The sequence below is a fragment of the Marmota flaviventris genome, chromosome 7 (genome assembly GCF_047511675.1).
Source record: "Marmota flaviventris isolate mMarFla1 chromosome 7, mMarFla1.hap1, whole genome shotgun sequence".
NCBI lineage: Eukaryota > Metazoa > Chordata > Mammalia > Rodentia > Sciuridae > Marmota > Marmota flaviventris.
In genome coordinates, this window is record NC_092504.1 from 127,818,938 (window position 1) to 127,846,919 (window position 27,982).

The window sequence follows — 27,982 nt, forward strand, 5'->3', positions numbered from 1 at the left end:
ACAATTTCAACAGGTTTTTATTTGATCACTTAATATCACAAACAAAATGACATCACGTTTCACACTATTGCTTTTGCTTAAGAAATCAACTGCTTTATCCAAGTAGAAAAAAAATTAATTTAAGTTGCCAACTGGCAATTCTTCCTGCAGGGAACACTACTGCTTAAATATTTTTTTAAATACTTCAACAAAAACACAGAATTGCTCTCTAATAGTACTGTAGTCGCTGGGTCTTACCTGCACTACACTTTTAATGCTTCTCATCAAAAGGTGAAGACAGAAAAAACACAAATTCAAGTCATGGTTTCTCTCAGAGTATTAACAATTCCATTAATCTTCATCTACAAATTGCTTGTGTGAACAGATTCTTAAGTATGAAAGTGGAAGTTTAGGCTCCCCAGACTTGTTCAGAGAGGCAGGTGAACACATCCTGAGAAAATCAGCTGCTGGTCCCCAGTCACCATTTTAAGGAAGATGATAAACGTTATTGCCCTGCAAGCCACAAAGCTGCGTGACCTTTTCTATCCCAGAATAAGCATCCCTTTGCATGCTCATATGCTATATATCCTTTGAGCAGCTCTTTGATCAAATTCTATTTAACTGAATGTTCTCAAAGGGGAGAAACAGTGCGTGCATAATTGTATGAACGCTAGAATAATAAGAATGTACATACATACAAGTGTAAACACATACAAAAAATTAAAGATGTTCTCAGAAAAAAACCAAAACAGACATTTGTAAGAAAAAATGTGTTTCCTAAACTATAAATGGTTTAACTGTAATGGCCAGTTTAAGATACTGATTTTAATCTCTAGCTATATTGCCAGAGGTTGGTGTAGGTTCACTGATAACCTCCTGATTTCTCCTGTTTTAGATTGTCTTTCAGAATGCATTTAAACTGCAAATGATTAAACTGTATTTTTTTACACTACTCCTGTCACTGATGTAATCTCCTCAACCTGGCATATACAAAAATTCATTTCCATGTTGATTTTACTTTTTGATGCTAAAACTAACATAATTTTCCTGCTACTTCAATGCCATAATATCCTATCACTACTTTGGCATTTTACTAATCATAGAAAAGGTGAGATTCTAAATATGGATTTTTACAATACATAACATTCTAACATACATTTCAAAGTAAGGGGAAGGAGGAAGGAAAGAACATTATATTGTCCTTTTCTTTATGTCACTATGACGCAAAGGTCAGAAGGCTCATGCTACACTACACCTGGGAAGAGCTTGCCTTCCAAACTATCAAATCTGAGAATCTGCTGGTGGTCATTAGATCAACTGACAACACGTGTCTGAAATAGTTATAGTTATTTTAAGAAAAAACAGGACAACACCTGTAATGTACAGAGATGAATCTGAAGAACATGTTATGAGAAAACTTTATAATGACTTTTTTTTTAACCCCATTCATTTTTTTCCCTCTCTAAAAGGGGAAAAACTTACTTAACAATATTCCCGTCCATACTTCAAGCATTCTTTTAATAAGCATCCTGACAAAGGTTAAATCAGATCAAGATCTCAGTTATTGAAAGATTAAAACATAAATATTTTCAGCACAAAAATTAAAGACTAACTGAATTGCTTTCCATAGAATAGTTAATACGTTAACAGAATGAACTTCATGGTTAACACCTGATTTGTTTGGAATTCTTCTACACATCAGAAGACTCCAGCTGAAATAAAGAGCATGAAAACACTTGAAAAACAGCTGAAGATATTCCCAAAGGGTGAGAAGTTCTTATAAGAAATCAATTATGAACTTCCTATAATACTGAAAAGCTAAATTGTCACTATTATGACAAAATGGACCAAGTTTTAAAAAGTTTTATTTTAAAAATCGTTTTAATGCATGTACTTGAATGTATGTGGTATAAAACACTGCATGTGTTGCTTTCTTACCACTCTTGACAAGTTTGAAGAGAGATCTGTCAACAGACATGAGCAAACAGTTGAAAAATACCAAGTCTTGCTATATCACATACAAGTCAGTACTTAAACAATATATTTATGTGTGTGTGTATGTGTGTCTGTGTGTATGAAAGATGTGCAAAATATCATCATGCTTTAAATTATGTCTTTAACAAGTTGAATTCCATAGGGTTTAAGGAGGATTTAGTTATCACATGAACTTTCCTATCTTTAAACTCTTTTAGTTTTGCTGAGTACAAACATGTAAATCACATCAAGAAGAAATTTCCAATAGGATCTCATCACATGTAATCCTTGACAGCACCTGCTGCCCTCCTGAGATTTTTTTAGGAGAATAAAGCTATACAAAATGCACAATCAAGCTATTTTAGTGTCCCACAGACAGTTAACAGAAGGTCCATACTTGCTATCTCGAAATACCATGGAGTCAAAGCAAGAGTTCAAAGTAAGAGAAGCAAGAGTTAATGGTTCAGTCAAACAAACCAATGATACTTCAAAAGATTATTAAAAAGCTTTAAATTTTCTTCTTAAATTTCCAAGACTGCTTTATTTTAGTAGAAACTGCTGAATAAAATTAAAATTTTCCTGGGCTGGAGTAGCTCAGTGGTAGAATACTTGTCTAGCATGCGTGAGGTACTGGGCTTGACCTCAGTATGGAAAGAAGGAGATAAAAAAAAAAAAAAAAAAGGAAAAAAAGACTTTTAGCAAATGCATTGCTTTTCATAAGCACACACAGGTAGAAGCCCTCACACCAAACCACTATGTAAATAAGGTTCTTTTCTACAATGGATAAAAAGCAAAGCAAATACTGAAAATGAGAAAATGTCAGTAAGCCTTAACACTGTGATTTTTTAAAGCACTATTTAAAAACAACAAAGCTAGTCACACCATCATTCTCTCATTATCTGTTATGTTCAGTAACCAAAGACAACAAAAAAGGAGGTCATGATTCTTGATCCTGTCTGACATCTCTGCTCTTGTTACCACTAATACAGTGACATCAGGACAAGTAATTGAGATGCAAAGAAAGTCCTAAGGAAATACTCTTGCTGTTAATTAGCCTAGAAATAAAAAGAAGACAAAACAAATTAAAAACAGTTATTCTAGGCCAAAACACTTAAAGGGTTTTGAAAAGGATTCCAATTTGATAGCTATGACACGTAAGAATGAAAACTGACTTGTACACATTTTAATCAACCAATTTAATATAAATACCTGATTTATACTTTTCCACAACAGGCTAAGTCCCAAATTCCAAACTGTAGCTGACATGGCTCTACAGAGGGGATCTTTGGAAGCATAAGGTACCTTTGGAGAACAGTGTATAAACAATTGTAAACATACACTGATTGTCCACTAGCTTTCTTAAATAGAATTTCTGAAGTATTTTCGTAGGAAATTATATATAAGAGTGTAATTGATCAGATACTTTCTATTACAACATATAAATTCTGTTGTGTGTGCAAAATGTGGTAGAAATAGAAGATACTATGGATAATTTACATTTTTAAAGTAAGTGCTACATTGCAATCCATTAAGAGTCCTTTAATCTTTTCATGAAACTTCTCTCTGTACAGGTTGAAATACATAATGCTTTCTGGTTCTTCTTGAAACCAAAATTTGTCAAATTCATAGACAAGATAACCTGCAGTTAAAGAAAAACAAAACATAAAGCCCTCAACAGTAAAACCACATTAAAAACATTTCTAGGAAGCATATAATCACCCTTAAATTCCACAGTCGGATATAATCATCAAAAATAGCTGTAAAACTAAAAGAAATCTGTGAAACTTTGTAAGAAATAGTATCTATGTTCAAAATATACAACAATTCAATAGAATATTCAGTGCACATTTACTGTTTGTCTCAAAAAATTACAAAATCTCTCAAATTTGAGAGATATAGTACTTTAACCTTGGAAAAAGGAAAAAAAAATATTCCCAGCGACACCTGAAGCACAAAAATGAGAATAATGAGAAAATGTTGGACTAGGATAAAGAAAAACTATTCCCACCTGATTTCTAAATGTAAGAGTTATTTTTTCTATGAACTATTAGCACTTTCTCTTTTTGAAAAGAATACGTGAAGTACAAATAGGTTTAATATTTTTGTTATTTCAATACCTTCATTACAGTAACCCAAATGAAGCTCAAAATGTTAAAAAAGTATTTTGTGAAACTAAACATATGAGTTTAAATGTAAATTTAAAACCATTCCTAAATCTTATTTTACATTCAACCAAATATATTTATTAAATAGTTTTAAATTACTTATACAGTGCTCACCATATGCTCATTTTCTCTTTTAACAACGCTGTGCTGTAAGCCCAGCGTTATTTCCTCCATTTTACCAAAAAGGAAACAGAGGAGCACAGAGGCCAAATGATGTGCCCAAATGCACAGTTTGTAAGCGGTCTTGGATTTCTTTTTTCATTAGAGCCTCACTGTGCCTTCCAAAGAGACTTTCAAGAAGGGATAAAAGTGACTTATTTCAGCTAAGTCAGGAAAATAAGTCAATGACTTTATATAAAGTGTGCCTAGACTATTACTATTGCCTAGTATGAGGAAAACAAATAGAAATTCCATTTTAAAGAGAAGCAAAGATTAATATTAGGAGCCAGAATGTTTCAATTACATTTTACTTCATAAGAAGGTTACCTTAAGAGAGATTTCAGGTTGGGGCTGGGGATGTGGCTCCTTAGTAGAGTGCTTACTTAAGCATGCCTGAGGCACTGGGTTTGATACCCAGGAATACCACAAATAAAAATAAACAAACATCAAAATAAAAAGATTTCAGGTTAATTTCTTGATGTAAGATAAAACAGATTTTTGTCAACCAGAATATATGAGAAAAATCAAAGAATGAAACTTCCAGAAAAATATCCTCTGCTTCTGGGTACCAAAAGAGGGACTGAGAATGGTAAACTTGTAATTGTTTTTCAATGCTATTTCCTATCTTTATTTCATTCAAAACTTATTCTGTACATACATTAAGCAATAGTATATGGGTAGAAATTACCTGTAATACATGAATTGAATCTATGCTCATCTCCACTCCTAATACATTGGTAGAGAAGTACAATATAAAAATCTAGAGATAAAGTTCTGGATAGCAGGAAAAATCAGCTATTCATCAAAGCTTATGATATACTTTTTAAAAAATATTTCTGGTTATTAGGTTGTGGCTATTTCCCCCTCCTTATGGTAAGTTGCTTTTGCATTACTGTCAGCAATGTGATCTATTCAAATGATTACACAGGCCTGGAACAAACTGGTCAAGTACTAGAAATTTTTGCTTTACAGAGAAGTTGCTGGTCTATAATGTAACTGAGTGTCTGAGAAAGCCTGCCCTGAAAACTGAGACTGCAATAGTAATCTGATTTATGAAAACATCAGGAAACATAGGACAAAATGATATCAAGATTCCAGGAAGTGGGAAAGACATCTTGGTCAAGCCTCTTAAGCCCTACAGAAAGTAATGGAAAAGAACTATCTTCATGAAGCATATATATTGTCCTTTCGACACTCAGAGGGTGGACTCAATAGAAGTTACTCATAAGAAAGTACTAAACCTAAAAATTCCTGCATGGTTGTACTTAGGGGTAAAAAATAAGGAAAACACAAGAAGGGGGATTAATGGTAAAACAACATGAGGGATCTCACTAAGGTGACAAAAAATGGTCTAAAACTGCATTCTGATGATGACTGGCTAACTTGTGAAGCTCACTAAAACTCACTGGAATATACACTTAAAAAGGAAGAACTTTATTTATATAAGTTATCCCCCAATAAACTTGTTACTGAGTTTTAACTTTTTAATCATAGAAAATGGATATGTCATTTTTTTGGAACCACCAATCCAGAAGTCCTGCTCAAACAATGGCACTCAAATCCTGCAATGGGGACAACTGGACAGCAGCATCTGAAAGATGGAGGGCCTGAGCCCTTTTTGCTAGACCTGTGGTCAGCAGCTTGCCAGGGTGAGAGTGGACACCTGCTCACAGGTCAGAAGGTGACAATCGAGATAAGAAGCTAAGGTACCACTTGTTATTCCCAGCCTTTCATACAAAGAATAAAAAAGGAAACAAAAAATGGCCAAGAGAATAAAGAGAAAGAGAGAGATAAATGTGGGAAATAAAATATATGAAAAGAAATAAAATATATGAAAGAATTAATTTCTCTTGGCGAGGATGTGGGGAAAAAGATACACTCATACATTCTGGTGGGACTGCAAATTGGTGCAGCCAATATGGAAAGCAGTATGGAGATTCCTTGGAAAACTGGGAGTGGAACCACCATTTGACCCAGCTATCCCTCTCCTTGGTCTATACCCAAAGGACTTAAAAAGAGCATACTATAGGGGACACAGCCACATCAATGTTCATAGCAGCACAATTCACAATAGCTAAACTGTGGAGCCAACCTAGATGCCCTTCAGAAGATGAATGGATTAAAAAAATGTGGCATATATACACAATGGAATATTACTCATCAATAAAAGAGAATAAAATCATGGCATTTGCAGGAAAATGGATGGAGTTGGAGAAGATAATGCTAAGTGAAGTTAGCCAATCCCAAAAAACCAAATGCTGAATGTTCTCTCTGATATAAAGTGGCTGATTCATAATGGGGTAGGGAGGGGGAACAAGGGAAGTATAAATGAACTCTAGATAGGGCAGAGGGGTTGGAAGGGAAGGGAGAGGGCATGGGGTTAGAAATGATGATGGAATGAGATGGACATCATTATCCAAAGTACATGTATGAAGACATGAATTGGTGTGAATATACTTTGTATACAACCAGAGATATGAAAAATTGTGCTCTATATGTGTAGTACGAATTGTAATGCATTCTGCTGTCATATGTAAATAAAAAAAGAAAAAAAAAAAGAAAGTTAATCTTTCTACAGTTTTTTCTTCTGGGAAGGATTCATAATGCTGGAACTGATTTGTGCTAACTGGGCCCATTTTCCAAATAACAAAATGATGTGTCTTCAGAAGACAAGATTTAAAACTATTCCTTTAGTTAGAATAGGTCACTCCTGGGAAGAAAAGCCTTAATTAACACCCAAACTGTCCACTGATACAAGTACGATGTCATGTATTATAAAGGAGATAGGAAGAGTAGACAAATGCAGGAGAAACTGAGTATGTAGACAAAACTGAAGCAGGTAAGTAGGCAGGAGAGATCGAGAAGGAACCATGAATGATACTTTCCACACAGAACAGAGGAAGCCAACTGGGCCACTTAGTATTTAAGTAGCTTCCCATATCCTCCCAACACACAAATGATATTCCAAAGCCACAGAAATACCAAGGAAAGTAGAGTGCAAAGCTAAGCTAGATCTGAATTCTTTGCTTCTAAGCAGTAGATTTAGAAGAGGGATTTGCTCAATTAAACTACCAGTGTTCAAATATTATCAGAGTAAAAGTTACTGTAATAAAGGAACTGCTCTAGTATTAACACCAAATTAACACCAGGCAACCTAACCTTGAAATAAGAGGGTGAAAAGTTCCTTTAAATTTATTTTCCTATAAGAGTATTAAAAAAAAAATCTGCAAATGATCTATCATTGACTCCTTAGGGAATATTCGAGAGGGAAAATTCATTTTGTGGTTAACTGGAAAATGAAAAGCTACAGAAAAACTACACAAATTCTAAATTTGCACACTTGAAAAATGTCACAATTTTTTTTTTTAATAAACAAATATAGAAACGAAGTACCAAATACTCTTATGGACCATCCCATTACTTTCCTGGCTTCAAAGATCAAAAATAACAAAATAATATAAACTTTATACTTGATAGAGGTATCAGATTAAAATACACACTAATGGTTTAAAAATTCTCTTAGAGCTAACTTTCTTATTCTAATACTCACAATAAAACTGGTGAAAATGTTCCATTGTTGGTACACCAGGAACACAGTTGTAGAGATGAGACTTCAAAGCTTCATTCTTCAGCAAGCTATAAGCCATCTCTGTGAGATTGATTCCAACTATTGCATAAGAATACCTATGTCAGAAACATCACCAGTTATACCAGCTAGCCAAATAGCTCATAAAATAAATTTTAAATTATGTAAGCAATCGGTAAAATTAAAATTGCTTCATTTCTAATACACTACTGATTTTATAACAATCTCTATAAAATAAGAAAAATAAAAGTGGATGGATCCAAAAATTTTTTTCTAAAGTCTATTCATTTTCTGAGTATAATATAAGAAATAAAATAAAGTTCTGTTTCATGACATCTAAAACAAAGAGAATTACATTCAACAAATCTCACTGGTTTCTAAACTACACTTAATAATTTGATATTTTCTTCTTCATCATAAGAATATTTACTTATTTTTATGATCTAACATTATTTTTTCCAAAGATTAATTTCATCAGAATATAAAAAGATAAAACTAATTAATTACATGACCTCAATTTGCATTTCACTTAATAATTTTCAAAGCTATTTCCCATTTTCCTATTTTGAAGCTATTCCTATTTTCAACTCCATTTTGAGAAAAAAAAATTTTTTTTTTGATCTCAGGAGATTGATCTCAGGGCTTCACACATGCTAGGAAAGTACTCTGCCACTGAGTTATAATCCTCTTTATTTTGAGATATGATCTCACTAAGTTGCCCAGACTAGCCTTGAAATTGAGATCCTCCTTCCTCAGACTCCCAAGTGGCTGGGATCAGGCATGTGATGCCATGCCTGGATTTTAAAAAATTTTCTAAAGACCCCTATTCTCCATTGTATAGATTAAATTATATCTTGTGATAAAAATATATTGAAACATACACAAAATTGGTTTATGGTTATATTTTTTATTTAAAAATAATATAACATGAAATATCTTTCATAAAGTTTTTTTTTTTTCTTCTTCTTGATTCCAGGGATTGATTGATCTCAGGGCACTCAAACCACTTAGCCATAGCCCAAACTCTTTTTTATTTTTATTTTTTTTAAATTTTGAAACAGGGACTTGCTAAGTTGCTTAGAGCCCTACTAAGTTGTTGAGGCTGGTTTTGAACTTGCAATTCTTCTGCCTCAGCCTTCTAAGCTGCTGGGATTATAGGTGTGCATCACCATGCCCACCTTTTATAAAGTTCTGAATAAAACAATTGCTTTTTAATTAGTTCATTAAAGCTATACACAATATTGGGGTTCATTTTGACATGTTTATACAAGCATGAAATATACTTTGCTCCAATTCAGTCTGTAGAACTTCCCCTTTCCCTACCTGCCTTCCTCTCCTGTTTTCTACTCTACTGAACTTTCTTCTTAAAATAATCTCATTTTAAGAAATACCTTCAAATTCACTTAATCATGTAATCACCTTAGCAAGAGACTAGTTTCTCAGTGTCATCCAGCTTACCCTAATTTTGGATGATTTGAGCGGGAAAGAATCTGATGAGCTTCACTGGTGTAATTTTCACTGAAATACCTAAAAAAAATAAGGAAAATAATGAAGGAAGTATATTGTCATTCAAATTCAATATATGCAGAAGCCACTGTTACTGTCAAAATGATGGTCCTTATCTGTGATCTCAGTGACTTGGGAGGCTGAGCAGGCGGATTGCAAGTTCAAAGCCAGCCTCAGCAACTTTTTGAGGTCCTAAGCAACTTAGTGAGATCCTGACTCAAAATAAAAAATAAAAAGGGCTGGGGATGTGGCTCAGAGGTTGAGCACCCCTGGGTCCAATCTGCTGTACAAAAAAAAAAAAAAAAAAAAAAAAAGTATCTAATGGTAAAAAAGAAACATCTATACAATAAGGTAAACTATTATTTACAAATGATCTGCATTTTGAATTCCTTACTTCATTTCCCCCTTTCTACTTACGTCCTTTTCCTTCTTCCCTACACACATTTCTAGCCTTTACTTGCAGATTCTTCTTCTTTGCTGTTTCTACCTCCTAATTTATTTAGATTTCTTCTGTCTCCCTTGAATGCACTGTGTGGCCTCCTTTCTTTTTTCTACAGCTGACTTGTCATTCAATGATCTAAAGTCTTGTTATTATCAAACCACTATCCATCTTTCACAGCAAAACAATATTTTAAGAGATCACATGCCAAAGGCCAAGATATTTAAAAGATAATATATTACACAAGGAAATTTTAATATCTTGCTTGTTCCTTAGCTGTATATTTGGATATTGCAATATCATAGCTCCATATGCAGGAAAACAGCAAAATTATGGAGGAGTCAGAGCTGATTTTATATTTTCACTCATTTCTAGTATATTGTTGGCAATCAAATAATTACAAATATATGCGAGTCCTGGTCATTTTTCAAAAATTTGACAGTAGTTCTAAATAGTGTGGAAATATTATGAATCATTTAAAGATTTAACAGAATCCCTACCCACAGTCTAGAGGCAAATCCTATTAAATTATTTATACTTTAAGCTAAACTAAAATCTTTTCTGATGAATGCTAACCATTCTTTTTACATTATCATGTTTTATTATATGTAATTATTTCTCAACTTTGAAACAGTTTTGTTGTACTTGGTTTTTTGCTTTTTTTTTTTTTTTTGGTACTGAGAATTGAACTCAGGGGCACTCAACCACTGAGCCACATCTCCAACCCTATTTTGTATTTTATTTAGAGACAGGGTCTCACTTAGCATCTCAATTTTTCTGAGGCTGGCTTTGAACTTGTGATCCTCCTGCCTCAACCTCCTGAGCCACTAGGATTACAGGCTTGAGCCACCATGCTTGGCTATTGTAATTGTTTTTAAGGACTATTTTGATAGCCATTTTTAAGAAAAGGGCTCTTACAGTTTTACACAGTTCTTGATTATCATTTTATTGTACTGATAAATTCCTTCATGAAAAATTCATGGGCATTCTAGTGAAAGTACACTAACCTGTCAAGATACATTAAAATTTTTTTTAAAAAATTAAGATTATTCTGTTTTCTCTGTATAAAGAATCAGACAATAAAACTTAAATACTTATAAAATTTAGGGAGTACAAAAAATTTAAGTACTTTGGTAATTGAAAAAATTGCAGGAATTGACATCCTACCATAAGTTTTTTTTTTTTTTTTTTTTAATTAAATACTGGGGATTGAATCCAGAGGCAATTTACTACTGAGTTATATCCCTTGCCCTTTTATATTTTTAATTTTGATACAGGCTGAGTTGCTTAGGGTATAAATTGCCAATGTTGGCCTCAAACATGGAATCATCCTACTTTTGCCTTATGAGTGTTAGGATTACAAGCATGTGCCACTGAGCCCAGCTAAGTCTGCTATTTCCCAGTATCAATACTGACTAAATTGTTTTTCTCAATATTAATCTAATATATTTTTCAATTTCAGGTTTAGTAATTCTTTTCACAGTAAGAATTATTCAGACCTTAATGTTTAACTTCCCATTCTAGACATTTTATAGTTGGTAAGTCATCTGCATATCCTTATAGGAGGAAATTAATCTTCTAATTTTTCTAGTATAGTTTTGGCTCTCAATTGAGATCTAAGTTGCATATTTTGGAATTTCACACATGAACCAAATTATAAGTATTAAATAAGAGTGAGTCCATGTAGACTCTGAAAAGTCGGGGATTTGGATTAACTATCATAGGTGGAGAAGAACACACATGAAGAGACTTTATCTCCTTATCTGGTTATACTTCTCTTAATGGAATCAGAGTTCAGAGAGACAAGAGGATAAAAACAGTGAGAAAAGAAAGTACCTAATCCTCCAAGAGGCATCGAAAAGGGGGTCAGAAAGAGGAAAGCCTGGTAAGTAAAGAAATCTCACACACACACACACAGTGTATTTCCAGTGCCTTCAGACTGACGCCAGCACATTAGTACCACAGATATTAAAATTCAGAGACAGTATGAAACACCTAGATCAATTCTTATTAGAAATGAACTAGACTGGAGATTATAAGTAATTTCATTTAGAGAAAAAAAGAAAGTTCAATTTCACTTACACAAGATTGATTAATCCGAGTATACCCATGCCTCTGAAGTCTGTCTTAGGATCATCACCCTGGAAACCAATGTCAGCCCACTGCTTGGAGATTCTGGCTGTCAACTTCTTTGTGGGCATTAGAAGATTCCAAAGCTGCACAAACATGCTTCCATATTACAAATAATAGTGATGTTCTTAATTTACCAGAACATTTTCCTTCGCATACCTTATATAACTAGTCACTGAATACTTTCATTTAAACAATCTTTACAGACAAATCACAAGTTCAACAAAGACTATATTCAGAAAACTTTTCAATCATCTTTAAAAAGAAGAAATTTATTCCAGTTAAAAAAAGATTGGTATGGATTGTGAAAAGGTAGCAAATAATACACAGCAAAAAAAAAAAATAAATAAAATAAAATACACAGCAAACTCAAACATCAAGATGAGATGCATTTATCTGTTAATTAGTGCATATATATCAGAATTGGTAAAGTGCTTGCTTAAGAACACACAATTAGGCCATTGACCCTAAATACTTAACTAGGCTTTATCATAACAGTGGGTGATTAATCCTTAATTTAAAAAAAGGAAATAGGTTTGAGGGAGGCGATTATGAAGAAATGATTCTGACAATATTCCAACCTTTAGGATAATTATCTTATAAATATCTTCAGTTTTGAAAGGAAAAAATATGACTTCATTTAAAGTAAATATAACCATTAAAACTGAGAATTTTGAAAACAGCTATCAAATATTAGATACCAATCAACGAATCAATGCAATGTAATTTAGTTATTTTCAAACATCAATACCACAAGTCATCAAATAGACTTACAGAAGTTGATAAAAAACATTTGTGAAAACTTTTATTTTTCCCCATTCCATTACTACTTCAGGCATTGTTGAGTAAAGATTCCTAATGAAAGGAGTATCTTGTTACCTAAAATAAAATGTGAAGACTTGGGACATTCCTTTAGAAACTATAGGGCCAGGATTCTGGCTCTGAAGCTAAATTCAATCATTAGATTGGGTTTTATCTTGTCCCTACTTTTATTGCCAACACATATTGTTTGCTCATATTAGCAATTCCCCAGGAATTTAGTAAGGAGTTTGATTATGCCACGTTGTGGTCAGAGCTGCAGTGTAAAACCACTAATTAGTACTCAGAGATTTAATATGTATAAAGATCACATTTCTGGACTCCACCCCTGGAGATTCTGATTTCATAAGGTGGGAGGGATAAATATTAAATACTGTTAAGTCTAATGAAGGTGGTCCTTGGACTAGGCAGAGCGACACAAATCCCACAGCTCTATACCCAGTAAGACAGCTGAATATGTGCCATCGTAAGTCACCACCACCATCTGGTTCTCTGCCTCTAGAACCAAATTTCTTAAGAAATCACCAAGGTAAAAAGTCCCTGGACTAGAATCCTATGACTTGTATCTTAACCTTAAGGGAAGGTACTATGTAGAAAGGCTCTGAAATTAAAGAAAAAATGATGACGACAAGGACAGAAAGCAGCTAATCCTCAGTGAATGCTATGAACTATTTCAAACAATTCAAATACAAAAACTCGATCTATACAATGGCCCTTTGTTAGTTTCATTTTACAAAATCAAGTTTTATTTATCTTTCCCACTTAGATGAAGTATATATTTTATACTTTTCCTGGGGAAAAAAGGATTTTGTTGTTTTTAAACTCAAGTCTCTTATTTAGATACTGCCAATGTTTATTTCCACAGTACTTTTAGTTATAAAAATTTCCACTGTGCTTTTCTTTCATTTTAAAATATAATTAGAACAGGTACAGACAACGTGCAGGAGACTCAGGTCTCTTCCAGGCCCGACCACCTAGTACCTATAGGGAATCACTTCATCTCCTCTGGGCCTTAGAATCCTCATCCCTACAACAACAGGGCACAGGAGACATCTGTGGAGCTTACTCTAGATCTGACATTCTTTAATTTTGGCACCTCATTGGCCTTATATATTTATATTCAGAAATAAGAAATACAAAAACTCTAAATAATTTTCTTCTTACTTTCTTTTTTTTTTAATATTTATTTTTTAGTTTTCGGCGGACATAACATCTTTGTTTATATGTGGTGCTGAGGATCGAACCCGGGCCGCACGCATGCCAGGCGAGCGCGCTACCGCTTGAGCCACATACCCAGCCCTCTTCTTACTTTCTTAATGTTTCAATCTATTGTGGCATTATTTGGCAATTAACATTCAACAGTCCATAAATTCCAAAAGGTTTGACGTAATAATCTGTAATGAGTCATCCATATTCATAATTTCAGAATAGCTAAAAAAATGCTAACCTTACATGAATAATTTATATAAAAAGTAGAGAGAAAAATCTGAGGCTTGTAGACCTATATTTTTGGTTGAAAAGATTTCCATTTATGAATTTGTAATTTATTTTGAAATTAAAGGCCTTAGAATAAAATTCATTTGAAAATCTTTTAATGATGCTTATCAAAAAATTATAAAAATTGTTGACTGAAAACTTTCCATAATAAGAAATCTAACAGTAAAGTTTTCCAAGGGGCAGAGAAACTGTATGGCTAAAAGAATCTCTAGAATCTGCTCACAGATGTACTCAGCTCATACCTGATGAAGTTTTCCAGTGTTAAACAATTCCAAATATAGCAAACAAAAATTTACCTTCAGGAGTAGCTTTTCATGCTGCAGATTATCAGAATCATATGGCTTTTTCCTCACACTTTCTACATCCAAATATAGCTGTTTATAACCAGTTATCTGTAGTAAGCACGTCCTCATGCAGATTTTAAAACTGAAAATGATAACATTATCATGATTTTAAACTCACACCTTTTTAGCACAATAAAACACTGCATTACCCAGGTTTTGGTGCCTAAATTAATCAGGAAGCATCTGGCCTTCCATTTAATAGAAGAAACACCAACAGCATCCTTCAACACTGAACACTGTGCAAAGTATTACACAGGACATGATAAATCAGGGCCTAGAAAGGGGGCAAGATGCAGTAGGAATGGCAAACTTTGCAATTACAAGCATTTGTCCTCTTCTTCTCAGGACTCATCTGGGCAACCCCACACATTCCCAAATCTTTACAAGCAGATAGCAACATACCTAAATTTTCCAAGTACATATGTAACAAAGAGTTCCATGACAGGTTATCTCAGTTTTCCAAAAAATAACAGCTTATCTTCCCTGAAACATGCTAAGTCTCTAATCTATAATGGCATAACTAAACATTAGTTCCCCAAGTTAGAACACTTCTGATCCACTTTTCTCCATCAACAATTCATACATCAAAAGGTCCCCAAATGATACTGGCCAAATTATATTGTGTGCATGTACAAAAATGTAAGAACAAATCCCATTAGTATGCACAACTATAATGCGCCAATAATAAAAAGGTGGAGAGGGGCTGGGGCTATGGTGCAACGGTAAAGTGCTCGCCTAGCACATGCAAGGCACTGGCTTCAATCCTCAGCACCACACAAAAACAAATGAATAAAATAAAGGTATTTTTTTTAAAAAAAAGGTGGGGAGGGAGAAAGAAATTAAAACACATAATAATAAAAAAAGGTCTCAAGCCCTTCTGTCCCTCAAAGCAATCCTCATGTCACTAATTCCCCTGCTTTATTTATGACTTGATCCTTGATCTTTTTTTTTTTTTTGCCTAATGATTTGCTTTCCTGTTTTGCCTTTATTCCCTATCATTCTCTCACACACCCTAATCTACCCTCTTCTTTCCTTAAATACATATGTAATATGCAGCTTGTTTGCTTCAAAACCAGAGGATAACATCTAAATCTCTGAGTAAGCAAAACTCTGCAATGTGTCAAGCCAGCACTCAGTCACCTCTGATGGAAGAACACAGCAGGAATTGCAGTGCAGATGGTTCAAGTAGGACACAGCAACGCCCCCAACACTGGAGGAGGAGCCACCGGAGGATGTTGCTGGAGGAGGGCACAGAACTGAATTTTGAAGGACAGTAAGTTATTCAACCTTAGGAAAGTAATGCTAAGCTACCTTAAGAGGCAGACAGACTGGGAACCAAGAGGTACAGGTCTTAGTCCTGTGTCTATCTCTTACCTCTCTGGACCTTCACTGTTCATCTAGTGAAGCCAGTGTCAAATCCGATTATCTCCACAAAACCTTCAGCTCTAAGGTTTGCAATGTGTGTGATCTCAACACCTCACAGAAGGTAAATAGGTAACAAAAGAGAATAATGTGGACACAGCACACCTGGTATCCTTCTCAGGGTTAATGTTCTTTTCCTTCATTATATCTTCTACACATCTGTCCACTTCACTCTGAATAACTTGTGTTGCTTTCTGTAAAATCTATTTATATGAAAGAAAGGTGAATGAGAAAAGTTCCTGAAAGCCAAAAAAGAAGTATATTTTAAGGCATTTTACTGACTTTATGAAACAGATATGAAAATGCAGAAGCAAACCAATTTGTTTCAAATTTTCCCCAAGGATTATCATATGCATATTTTGTCTGGGTTTTTAATCAAAGAAAACCAGCAACAGGAATTGAGAGTTTTCTTCCCGCTACATGGCCATCCAGTTATTCTGGCACCATTTATTGAAAAGACTTTTTTTTCCTTATTAAACTTCTTTGACATCCTTATTAAAAGTTCTATGACCTCTTTGTGGGGACTGTCTTGGTCTTTCATTTGCTATATTCATCTGTTTGCCCAGAAAAGTCCTGAAGTCAGGTCGTGTGAGTACTCTAACTTCTATCAGAAGATGATCTGGTCTACTGCAGGTTCCTACCATTTCTGCAAACTTGCTAGGATTTTGATTGGAACTGAACTGAATCCATAGGTCAATTTGGGAATTTACATCTTAATGGTACTGTCTTCCAATTGATAAACATAGCTTATCTTTCCATTTTTACTTTTTTTCAAAACTGTTCTCTGGGCTGGGGCTGTAGTTCAGTGGCAGAGTGTTTGCCTAGCATGTGTGCACTGGGTTCGATCCTTACCATCACATAAAAATAAATAAAGACATTCTGTCCACCTACAATTACAAAAAACAAAAACAAACAAACAAAAAAACCCTATTCTCCAAGAGTTTGAGTGTAGAAGGCTTAAATTGATCCTAAAGTATTTTGTTTCTGGATGCTAATGCATGTATTTTTTTTTAAATTTATTGTCCAAGTTTGTTACTAATATATAGAAGTACACTGTGTTCTGTGAGACAGTTGAATTTATTTATTAATATGCTTGTAGTTTCTGCAGATTCCTTAGGATTTTCTAATTACAAACTCTGTCTTCTGTTAATAACATTTTACTTCTTTCTGATTATTATGTCTTACATTTCTTTTTCTTGCTTATTGCACTACCCAGAATCTTCAGCACAACACTGAACAAAAATAAAGACAGTGTACATGCTTGTCCTTCTTTTCAATTAAATGTGCAGAGCACAGGTTTTTCCATCATGTTAGCTGCAGGTTTTTCATAGGTCACCTTTAACAGGTTGAGGAAATCTTTCTTTTCCTAGTTAAGTGAGAGTTTATAATAATGAATGGGTATTAAAACAGTTTTTCTAGTATTTCTAGTATTTGCTGAAATTATATTTTTTTGATTTACTTTGTTGCTATGGTAAATTATATTCATTGATTTTTGAAAATTCAGTCATAATGTATTATTCTTTTTACACATTACTGGAATCAAATTACTCATGTTTTGCTATATATGTATGAAGGATACTGCCCTGGAATTTCATTTATCTTCATTTATCTATCAGTGTCTGGGTTATTCGAGTCTCATAAAGTTTCTACTCTGTATCCTTGGATTTCATATAATAGTGGCATTGGTTCTTCTTCCTTAAATGCTGATAAGAATTCACTAGTGAAGCCAAGATTGGAAATTTGTGCAAAAATTCTAACGCATATATTTCATCTCATTCCTGCGTATATGGTTACTTTGGTTTTCACTTCTTTTTGTATTGGTTTGACAAACTTGTTTTCAAGGACTTTGGTCATTTCTTCCAAGCTATGGCATTCACTGGCATAAAGCAATTCATGGTACCTCTTGACTTTTAATAACTAAAGGTGGGAGCGATGCCCCTTCTTAATCTTAACATTGGTAATCTGCGTTTTCTCTTATCTGGTCAGTGTTACTAGAGGTTATTAATATTAGTAACCTTCTTAAAGAACCAACTTGTGAGCTGTTGATAAACCTTTTGTTTGCTAGTTTCACTGATTTTTTAAAATCTTATTTTAATAATATCTCTTCTTGCATTTACTTTGGGCTTCATTTTATTTTTTAACAGTTTCTCAAAGTATAAATACAGATATGCCTTTAAAATCTGATTTGATGAACTACACAAATTTTGATTCCCCCCCACCCCACACGTCCTTGCCAACATTTCTTATCCTTTGGCTTTCTTTCTTTTTTTTTTTTTTTTTAACAGTCATTCTATGAAGTATGAGATGATATATCATTGTAGTATTTTAAATTTTTTATTGTTTTTTCTTAGTTATACATGACAGTAGAATCTATTTTGATAAAATTATATAAGCATGGAATAGATCTTATACTAGTTACAACCCCATTCTTGTGGGTAGGCACAATAGTGGGATTCACTTAGGTCTAATTCATATATGTACATAGGAGAACTGTTAGATTTATTCTGTCTTTCCTACTCCTATCCACTCTCCCTTTCTTTTGTTCCCCTTTGTCTAATCTACTGAGCTTCTCTTCTTCCTCTCTCCCACATAATGCATAAAAAGAATAATACATATGACTGAATTTCTGGGATTGGCTTATTTCACTTAGCATGATAGTCTCCAGATCCATCCATATACTGGCAAATGACCTAAAGTCATTCTTCTTTATGGCTTAGTAATATTCCATTGCGTATACATACCATAATTTCTTTATCCATTCATCTGTTGATGGGCATCCAAGTTGGCTTCATAGTTTAGCTATTGTGAATTGCGCTGTTATAAACATCAATGTGACTGCATCACTGTAGTATGCTGATTTTAAATCCTGTGGATATATGCTAAGGAGTGGGATAACTGAGTTAAATGGTGGTTCCATTCCTAGTTTTTGAGGAATCTCCATATTGCTTTCCAGAGGGGTTGCACCAATTTTTAGTCCAACCAACAATGTATGAGTGTTCCCTTTTCCTCATGTCCTTGCAAATATTCATTGTTACTTGTAGTCTTGATAGTTGCCATTTTGACTGGAGTAAAATAAAATCTCAGTGTAGTTTTAATTTGCATTTCTCTAACTGCTAAATATGTTGAACATTTTTTCATATATTTGTTCATCATTCTTATTTCTTTTGAGAAGGGTCTGATCAGTTCCTCTGCCCATTTATTAATTGGATTATCTGTTTTGTGTTAAGTTTTTTTGAGTTCTTTGTATATCCTGGAAATTAATGGTCTGAGGTACAGGAAGCTGATTTTCTCCCATTCTACAGGTTCTCTCTTCATGCTCTTATTTCCTTTGCTATGAAGAAGCTTTTTAGTTTGATGCCATCCTACTTCTTGATTTTTTATTTTATTTCTTGGAGTCTTGTCAAGGAATTCAGTTCCTGAGCCAACATACTAAAGTCAAGTTGGGCCTACATTTTTTTCTAGTACGCGCAGGGTTTCTGGTCTAATTTCTAGGTCTGTGATCCACTTAGAGCTGACTTTTGTACAGGTGAGAGATAGGGGCTAACTTTCATTCTGTTACATGTGGATTTCCAGTTTTCACAGCACCAGTTGTTGAATAGGCTATCTTTTCTCCAATGTGTATTTTCGGCGCTTTAGTATGAAGTAACATTTAAGTTGGTTTGTCTGTGTTTTTTTATTCTGTTCCATTCGTGGTCTTGTCTATTTTGGTGCCAACACCATGCTGTTTTTGTTACTGTAGCTCTGTAGTATAGCTTAAGGTCTGATATTGTGATGCCTCCTGCTTTGTTTTTTTCACTAAGGATTGCTTTAGCTATTTTGGGCTTCTTACTTTTCCAAATGAATTTCATGACAGCTTTTTCTATTTCTATGAAGAATATCATTGGAATTTTGATGGGAGTTTATTATTTAGTTCAATTTTCTTTTTATATTTTCCTATGAATTCTTCTTTGACCTATAGATTACTTAAAAGTTTATCTTCCATATACTTAGGGATTTCACTTTTTTAGTAGTCCTTAATATGTCATTGATAAGGAGGCCCTAGTCTAAAAACAAGATGATGAGTCTCAATTTTTAACAATCAAAGAATATCCAATGAGGGACAGTTCACAACCCAACAAAAACATACTTTGAGATCACCACTTCAAGAACCAGCCTTAATAGATAAAATCACTTTTATTCTCAGACATTATGGTAATGACAAACATTTAAGGACCTACAAGATTTTCATGAATGCATCAAACTACTGAAATTCTTGTAATATATATTGGTTTAATTCCATTATCATTAGTATTGTCAATATTAGGCATTCCCTAAGATTGCTTTCATATTAAAATCTCTAATCCTAAAAAAACCATGTGGATGTTAATACTTTTACAACACAAAAATAAGTAACCTATATAAGGTAGGACAACTGGTAAGCAGTTAAAACCAGAATTTAAACCCAGCCTTTTTTTTTTTTTTTTTTTTTTACATAATAAATAAGTAGATCTGGTCAACATAAATATCTTATATAATCAGAATTAGACTTTCTCTTTAAAGTAAATGACATATACAAATAAAGGAGACACACACTACATGTGTAAATTGATAGGCTTTCTCTACGTATTAATATTAACAAGTTTGCCTTAGATTTAAAACTACAAAAGAATAAAGCACCTGTGATTTTGTTCAGTTTTTAAGTACTCATTTGTTGATCAATCTTTTAATAGTATGCCTGTGCACTATTATCAATTTATACTTTTTAATGATGAAGTCGTAAGAATACAAATTTAATTTTTACTTTCCAAATGAGTTTTTAAAGCTAGTAAATACCACCAGTACCTTAAGAGTCCCCAAATGCTCTAGTCTCAATTTACCTCTTCCTTATCTGAACTCCTGTATATAATAACATTTGATATCAGTCTCTATTTCTCTCCTATGTATAATGAAATTCACACTAAACTTTACTTCTTTTGTATACATCAAAGCCCCCCAGTGGAATACTGAACATATGGTAGTCACTCATTCTGAATTTAAGATTTGACCAGTGTAGCAGAGTTCTTAAAGTAATACCCTATGTACTATTCCCTTTAAGCTTTCATGATTTTACCATGCATCAATCCCATTAATAAATTCTGAGACAAATTATTAAAATCTATTATAGTGATAACAGTTACACTGTCAGATACAATGCCATCCCAATTCCAGGACTGGCTAGTGAAGGAGCAATGAAAGAAATGCTATAGACTCTATTTGTAGAAAAAGGAAACTTTCATTTACCTTCTACTCTTTGCCCTTTTATTTCCAAGCCTTTATTACATTCTAGACTCTGTTTCAGAACTACTGATATATCAGTAAACAAAAAAGCAACACTGTTTTGTTTTGTTCTTTTGTGCAGGACAGAATGGAAAAAGGCAAAAATAAAAAAGGTGAAACAACTAAAGAAAGACTCCAGGGAGAGGTGAGGGGGCATAATTTTGAGCAGAGAGTGGTCAGAGGGCTCATGAAGAGGGTCAAAATTGAGCAAACACCCGAGGATGAGGAATTAAGTTAAGCTTTTAACTGCAGGAAGAAAGATGAGACCATAAAGGTCCTGCGGCAGGGTAATTTTGATTCTGAGGGGCAAGGTGGAGTTCTGAGGGACATTCTGGGGCAGAGGGTATCAAGGTATTTGAAGGCACACACTCCTGCAGAACTGGGAGTGATGGCTGAGGACTGTGGGTGCAGCATAAAGAGCTTAGTTACAGTTTTATATTCTGCAATTTCAAAACTGAAAGAAAGCACATTTCACAGGACAATTTATTCTAGAGGGTTTAGATTCCAAATAGTTCCAAATTTTTGACATTTTGAAACACAACTTGCTTAAGGTCATTTGAAAAATGCACATACTGTTTCCTAGAGAAACAAAGAGCAGTTATGAGGCAAAATGATCCCTCCCAGAGCATAAATATGAAGACCCTCAAAGCAGGGCCCTGACCAGCAGCAGCAGCAGCACCTGGAAACATGGTGACTGGAATCAGAAGTGAATAAGAAATTCTGGAGGTGAAGCGTAACCATCTGTACTTTAACAAGTCTCCAGAAGATTCTGACACATTCTCAAGTTTGAGAGCTACTCTTTTAATAGATTTGACATAAACCACTTGTCAAGTGCATCTATTACAATTTAAAATATTGTTCCTTTAGGTAGCTACGTCATAAGTTTCAATTAAAGGAACTACATGGTGGGTAAGGTATAAAAAGATCTTTTGAACCAGTAACTTGCTAGCTTTCTGGATTCCAGAGTCTCATTAGAAAGAAAAAAAAACTAATCACAATTTATGATTCTGACAAAAGAGGACTCTGGTCTCCCCTCCCTTTACACTGACAAATCAAAACTAACAGACTACAACTGAACTAGTAAAGCACCTACTTTATAGGTCGCTCTGCAGAACATAACAGATCGCTTTCACACTCAACAACATCCATTTTGTTTCTAGCACAAATCTATCTCATATATTTTCTACTCTATTCCTTTCATTGTTGTTTAGTGTTGATTGTGATCTATTAATGGGCTTTCAACAACCCAAAAAAGCAACACTGTTTTGTTCTTTTGTGTAGGAGAGAATGGAAAAAGGTAAAAATAAAAAGGTGAAACAACTAAACAAAGACTCCAGGGAGAGTTGAGGGAGCATAATTTTGAGCAGAGAGTCTACATGACTCAAACTCTATCTTTGGCCATAACAAAATTTAACTATTTAAGGGAAGTAGCAGCATGTGATAGACTGAAATATTGGTCACCCTGAAAATCAATTATACACCCACCTGCCTACCACAACCTTATGGTGGGCATAGTGTAATTCTCCTCTCCTTCATTTGGGCTTGGCCACTTATTTTAAACAATGGATGCTAATGGAAATGACACATGAGGTTTAACATACATCTGTGTGGCTGACCACCAGTGATCTACTGTAAGAGCATTCTGTTGATACCCAACTGCATCTCCTACCTGGTCCCAGAGTAAAACACATGAAATAGAGCTGAACTTGAAGAACTCAAAGAAGAGCTGTTCCAGCTAACCCAGACCTAAGAGATGACATACTGCTTTATGCTCCTGAGATTTTATAAGTTTCTTGTTCAGCAAATGCTGACTAATATGTAGCATAAGCTGCTATATGTCAGGGCTTATTATGGATCAAAAGGTACACAGGTACACAGGTGCATGACACAAGATTTCTTGATGCAAAGTTGCTCGCCCTTTTCTCACATGTCCTTCTTTTGAAGATACAGTCTCAAAGAAGGTTCTACCCTAAGACCCTGTTTTCCCGAACATTATCAACTCTTAAGGCAAACTAAATGGGGGTAGAAGGGGGAAACGACTCAGAACTATTCAAATATCATCTTTGTTCATAACACACACACACACAAACACACACATACACACACACACAAAAAGAAAATGTTTTGAAAATAGACTTATTTTATATTCTGGAAAAAATTTCTCAATGTTCTTTATAGCAAAGACACGGACACTAAAAATAATGAATTCTTAAATTGAGGCATTCTTTTAAATAAATGGCATTTTCTTGTTTTTTAGAATCATTGTCTTAAAATGATCTTACCTTATTCTTGGAGTATGTCAAGGAATTTTCTGAAATTAAAAAAAAAGGAATTTATCACTTCAATGCTTTCTATAAATAGCTCCATAAACAGTAAAAATAGCAAAACACGAATTACTTTCAGTTTGAGAAGATATAATTTATACACGAATATAACACAGCAAACATTTTAAAATTTATTCTTACAGTTAAAGCAGTTTTCATTCAAAAAAACCTCAACCAAATACAACATACCAAGCCAAATAGGCAATGCTGACCTAATTTTTCCAGGGTCTTGGTTCATGTTTAGACCCCAAAGTGACCACAAATAGCTCAGGTTCCAGAAACTCATGTGAAGACCACAGTGTGCTCTCTACTACATGTTCCTCTTTTGTCAGCCTTGAAGAATTAAGCATTAAGACCTGAGGTGCTAGCAAATGAACTGTACCTGAACAAAGGGACCAAGACTTTAGGTTATCTGGCTAACTATGTACTCACCCAAGAGCAAAATAGCTTCTTCATTCCTAGCTTCTGTATCAAGAATGACAAGAACATTTTTACTGATCTATTAAAACATTTGTGTGGCACAGTTACTAACAGTCTTCTCAGCAATTTGAAAAATTCAAGAAAAATGCTTTTACCACAAAGTAAAGCTTTTTAACATATATTATTCTCTCACACTAGAAAACACCAACAAATGCTTCCTGTAGAGACTTCTTATCAAAAGGTACTTTGTTCTTCTGAGAAGTCAAAAGGGCAAGTCAAAAGAGCAGACAATAATTTAAGTCAACCAGTAAGTTGTAAGAGAACTAGGAAAGTAATTAAAACTTCAATCATCTAACTGCCCTGAGGCGGCTTCTGTAATTCTTCCAATGCTGTCTTGGATGCCCATTCAGACTGCCAACACCCCACTCTCCCCACTTTACAGGGCTGATTTCACATCTGAAGCACACTTGATCAACACAAAAGGGGACCTGGTTAGTTTACGACTTTCCATTTAATACAGAGCTCATGATCTGCAGCAGTTCCCAGATCTTTCTTACCCTGGCTAAAAAAGTAACTTCTAACCACATTTTTCACTCCTCTGTTCTACTTTACAGCAATATTTTTAATTAGCTATTGAAAAACTAAGATATTTTACAAAGAGAGTAGCACTGTTCAACAGGAATAGAATGCAAGCCAATATGTATTTTAAAATTTCCATAGCCACATTACTGTAAAAGAAACAAAACTTTGATACATTTCAATTTAATAGGTCCAAAATATTATATCACTTCAATAATCAACATAAGCAATTATTAATGAGACATTTTCCATTCTTTTTTTAATATAAAGCCTTTGAAATCTTTTTCATATAAAGTCTTTGAAATCGAGTGTGTATTTTACAGTTATAGCGCATTTTAATTCACTCTAGCCACAACTCAGGTGTTCCATTACCAAAAGTGGCTACTGGCTATGCTACTGGACAGTGTAGATTTTGAGTCTAACAACCTTTTCTAGGGACTACTAAATGACTAATTACTGTCCTTTCATAAGTAACAGTAAGAAATTAAGATTGGTGACTGAGGCAAGGTATAAAAGTGGATGTAGACTGAAGCACTCTTCACATTATTTGTGTACTGTTTCAAATAGAATATAAAAAAACATTCTCAGGAAATAGGTTGTAACTAGTATCTAAGGAACAACTGGTAAATTTATGAAGCCAGAGAGGATCATTCTTTTCATTGATATGGAATACATAAATGTAAATATACATATAAACATTTTTCCATAAAGTAAGAAAATTGAAAGCTGAAACTATTCAGAAATTACAAAGTTTATGAAACTTAGTTTAATTAACTTGATCAGAACAAACAAGAAGTACATCATTACCATGTGAACTAAAATATATTGAGTTAGTTTTGTTATTTTTTATCTTTTTTAATAATAACATTACCTATCCTGTGTGTCCTTTGGGCACCCACGTAGGTATCAAAAATTCGCTGCAATTCACACTTTCCAGTCATCTGTCGTAAGAGCCATTTCATCCAAAACCGAAAAAAGTGCCCATAGAAGAACTCCCACAAAGTAACAAACATTTTTTCCTGGAGAAGAAAATACATAAGACAAACTTAATGACCTTAAAATTGAATTTTAAAACTACAAAAAAAAATTGTTTACCCAACTCGCCAAATCTGAGATTATATTAAAATCTATTAACTCATTGTGTCCATTTGGTGATGGTGTTTAATATGAAAACCACAACAGGTATAATCCGTACAGCCCAGATTCATTAAATGATGGCTAGCCAGAAGGTCAATTTATCACTTTAAAAATCGTAAAAATCAGAAGAACACAAATCAGTCACTTAATGGCTTAAAAGAAACTAATAGAAGGTCTCCATTTTTTTTCCCCCAAATATTTCAGTTTCCTACTTTGTCCCTCTCTGAGAACTGGAACTAAGCAGTTTAAGAACAAGAGGACCCCAACTAAACAATCAGTATAATATATCTAACATCAGAATTGTTTCTATAAGGAATAAGCTCTTCTAAACCCTTGTGGATAATTTGTTACAACTGTCGCACAGTCGTTGATGTCAGCAAATAAAGACACTACAAATGGCTTAGAAACTCAAGTACAAAAGTTGAAAGCAGAGTAGATCACCCTCCAGCTAATTCATCATTTTCCGTTCAATAGATGAAGTGCAGAAATACCAATAAGAGGTTAACCCCCCCACATACCCTGAAAACAAAGACACTACACACTCGATAAAACTGGATGTTCAAAGGAAACTCTTCAGCTCCTCAATGAAGAGGAGATGTAAGTGAGGGGCAGATACTTAAAAAAGAAGATGCTCATCTCCTTCCCGCCCTAAACATTCCCACAGACCCTGCCTCTCTGAAACAGGGCCCGAGGGTTTGTCAGATTCGAAATCCTCGCAGAGCAGTGCGGAGACAGTGCACAGCACAGACGGGATGATCTGTATCTTTAAATTGAATTCATCCGGTCCGCGCTCCTCAGGACAAAAGAAGCCGAGGCAGCGCTGGACTCGCGGCGCCACAGCTCCCAGACCTCGGGGCGTCGCTGCGCCGAGCCCCCAGCGCAGCACCGCAGAGTCCGGCTCGCGCGCTGCTGCGAGTGGGAGGGGACGGCGCGCACAAAGCCGCGCGGCCCAGGCGCCCGCGCAACTCCCGCAGGAAGGCGCAGGGCTCGCGCTGCCCTCGGCGCAGCCGCACGGGAGCGGCGCGGGGTGAGAGAAAAGAAACAGCAGCCACCTCACAGCAGCGGAAGAACTAGGGGAAGCTGGAGCTGCCTCGGTTTCCCCAACTGCAAACAGCCGGCAACGGAAACGACGCTGTTAGCCAAACGCTCCCTGCAAACACCGCGACCCGGAAGTCGGGGAGGGAGGCCTCGGGACCGCCCTCCCCGGACTCTGCGGCCCCGCCCCTTCGGCCTCTTCCGATTGGCCCGCGCTCCACCTATTGCTATCGCTGAGGGCGGGTCGAGAGGGGAGGCCTGGGCGTGCGTGCCCGGGCTCTCGGGACGCTCTCCTGGTTACCGTGGCAACCGCGGCTGGCAGACACGCCCCGCCAGCGTGGGTTTTCCTAGTTGCTCTCGGTACTTTTCTCTCCTTAAACCTCAGAGCGAGTTAAAGCCATGTACTGTTCCTAGGCCCCTCGCACAGAAGTGACTGTGTGCTTTTGGTAACTTTTATAGCACTTTCACCCACATTTAATCTTAGTTCTGCCAAGTAATTAATTGCTCCAGTTGATAAATAGGTCAATTTAGTTGCCCATAGCTAATAAGTAACGCTCTACATGTTGAGAAGTTTAGACATTTTCCCTCTATAATAGTAAACATTTTAACAGTTAATGCATCATTCACTCCTTAACTGTTGTTTTCACTGGAAAAGTAATTAATGCACATGATTTTCTTTGAAAAACATCAAATGGTATAGTTACATTCATTAATTCAATAAATGTTTGTTGATTACCTATTATGCACCATACCATGTTCCAAAAGGGAGTCATACCCTAAACCAACAGACAAATATTTAGTATGTCAGATGGTGCAAAGTATTAAGGGTTTTAGGGGGGTATTGGAAGGGACATTAGGGAGTGTGTGGGAAGACTCTGCAGCAGTCTCAGGAATAATGTGACCTTTGCACCTCACAGAATGAAGGGAGAGAGTGTCCCATGAGAGTGGGGGATGGGGCTAGCGAGTACTGCAGGTACTAGAATGGCCAGTACCAAGACCTGAAATGTTGGAGGAATAGCAAGAAGGCTAGCGTGGCTGGAGGAGAAAGAGCAAGGCGGAGAGAAGGCTCTAAGTACAAATGATAGCTTACATTAAACAATAACTTTACCCTCCCATCCAAGATCCCTAGACCTCAGTCCCTTGCACAGAAGCAACTAGTATTAATTTCTATT

At 35.1% G+C, this 27,982-nt stretch overlaps 1 protein-coding gene across 3 annotated transcripts; it reads right to left on the reverse strand.

Annotated features, from left to right (window-relative positions):
* On the reverse strand, nt 1-26,940 carry Elmod2 (ELMO domain containing 2). Of its 3 annotated transcripts, none has more exons than XM_027926757.2 (9): nt 26,828-26,940; nt 25,510-25,657; nt 23,598-23,626; nt 16,126-16,223; nt 14,551-14,680; nt 11,891-12,024; nt 9,322-9,390; nt 7,828-7,961; nt 1-3,008 (listed from the first exon to the last, which is right to left on the reverse strand). In XM_027926757.2, the coding sequence occupies exons 2-9, from the start codon at nt 25,649-25,651 to the stop codon at nt 3,004-3,006; spliced, it is 741 nt and encodes a 246-aa protein (XP_027782558.1). In that variant the 5' UTR covers nt 25,652-25,657; nt 26,828-26,940; the 3' UTR covers nt 1-3,003. The 3 variants fall into 3 exon arrangements, with proteins under 3 accessions (XP_027782558.1, XP_027782556.1, XP_027782557.1); XM_027926755.2 differs by having other exon boundaries at nt 1-3,592; XM_027926756.2 differs by lacking the exon at nt 26,828-26,940 and adding an exon at nt 26,294-26,457 and having other exon boundaries at nt 1-3,592.
* Nucleotides 26,941-27,982: the final 1,042 nt, after the last annotated feature.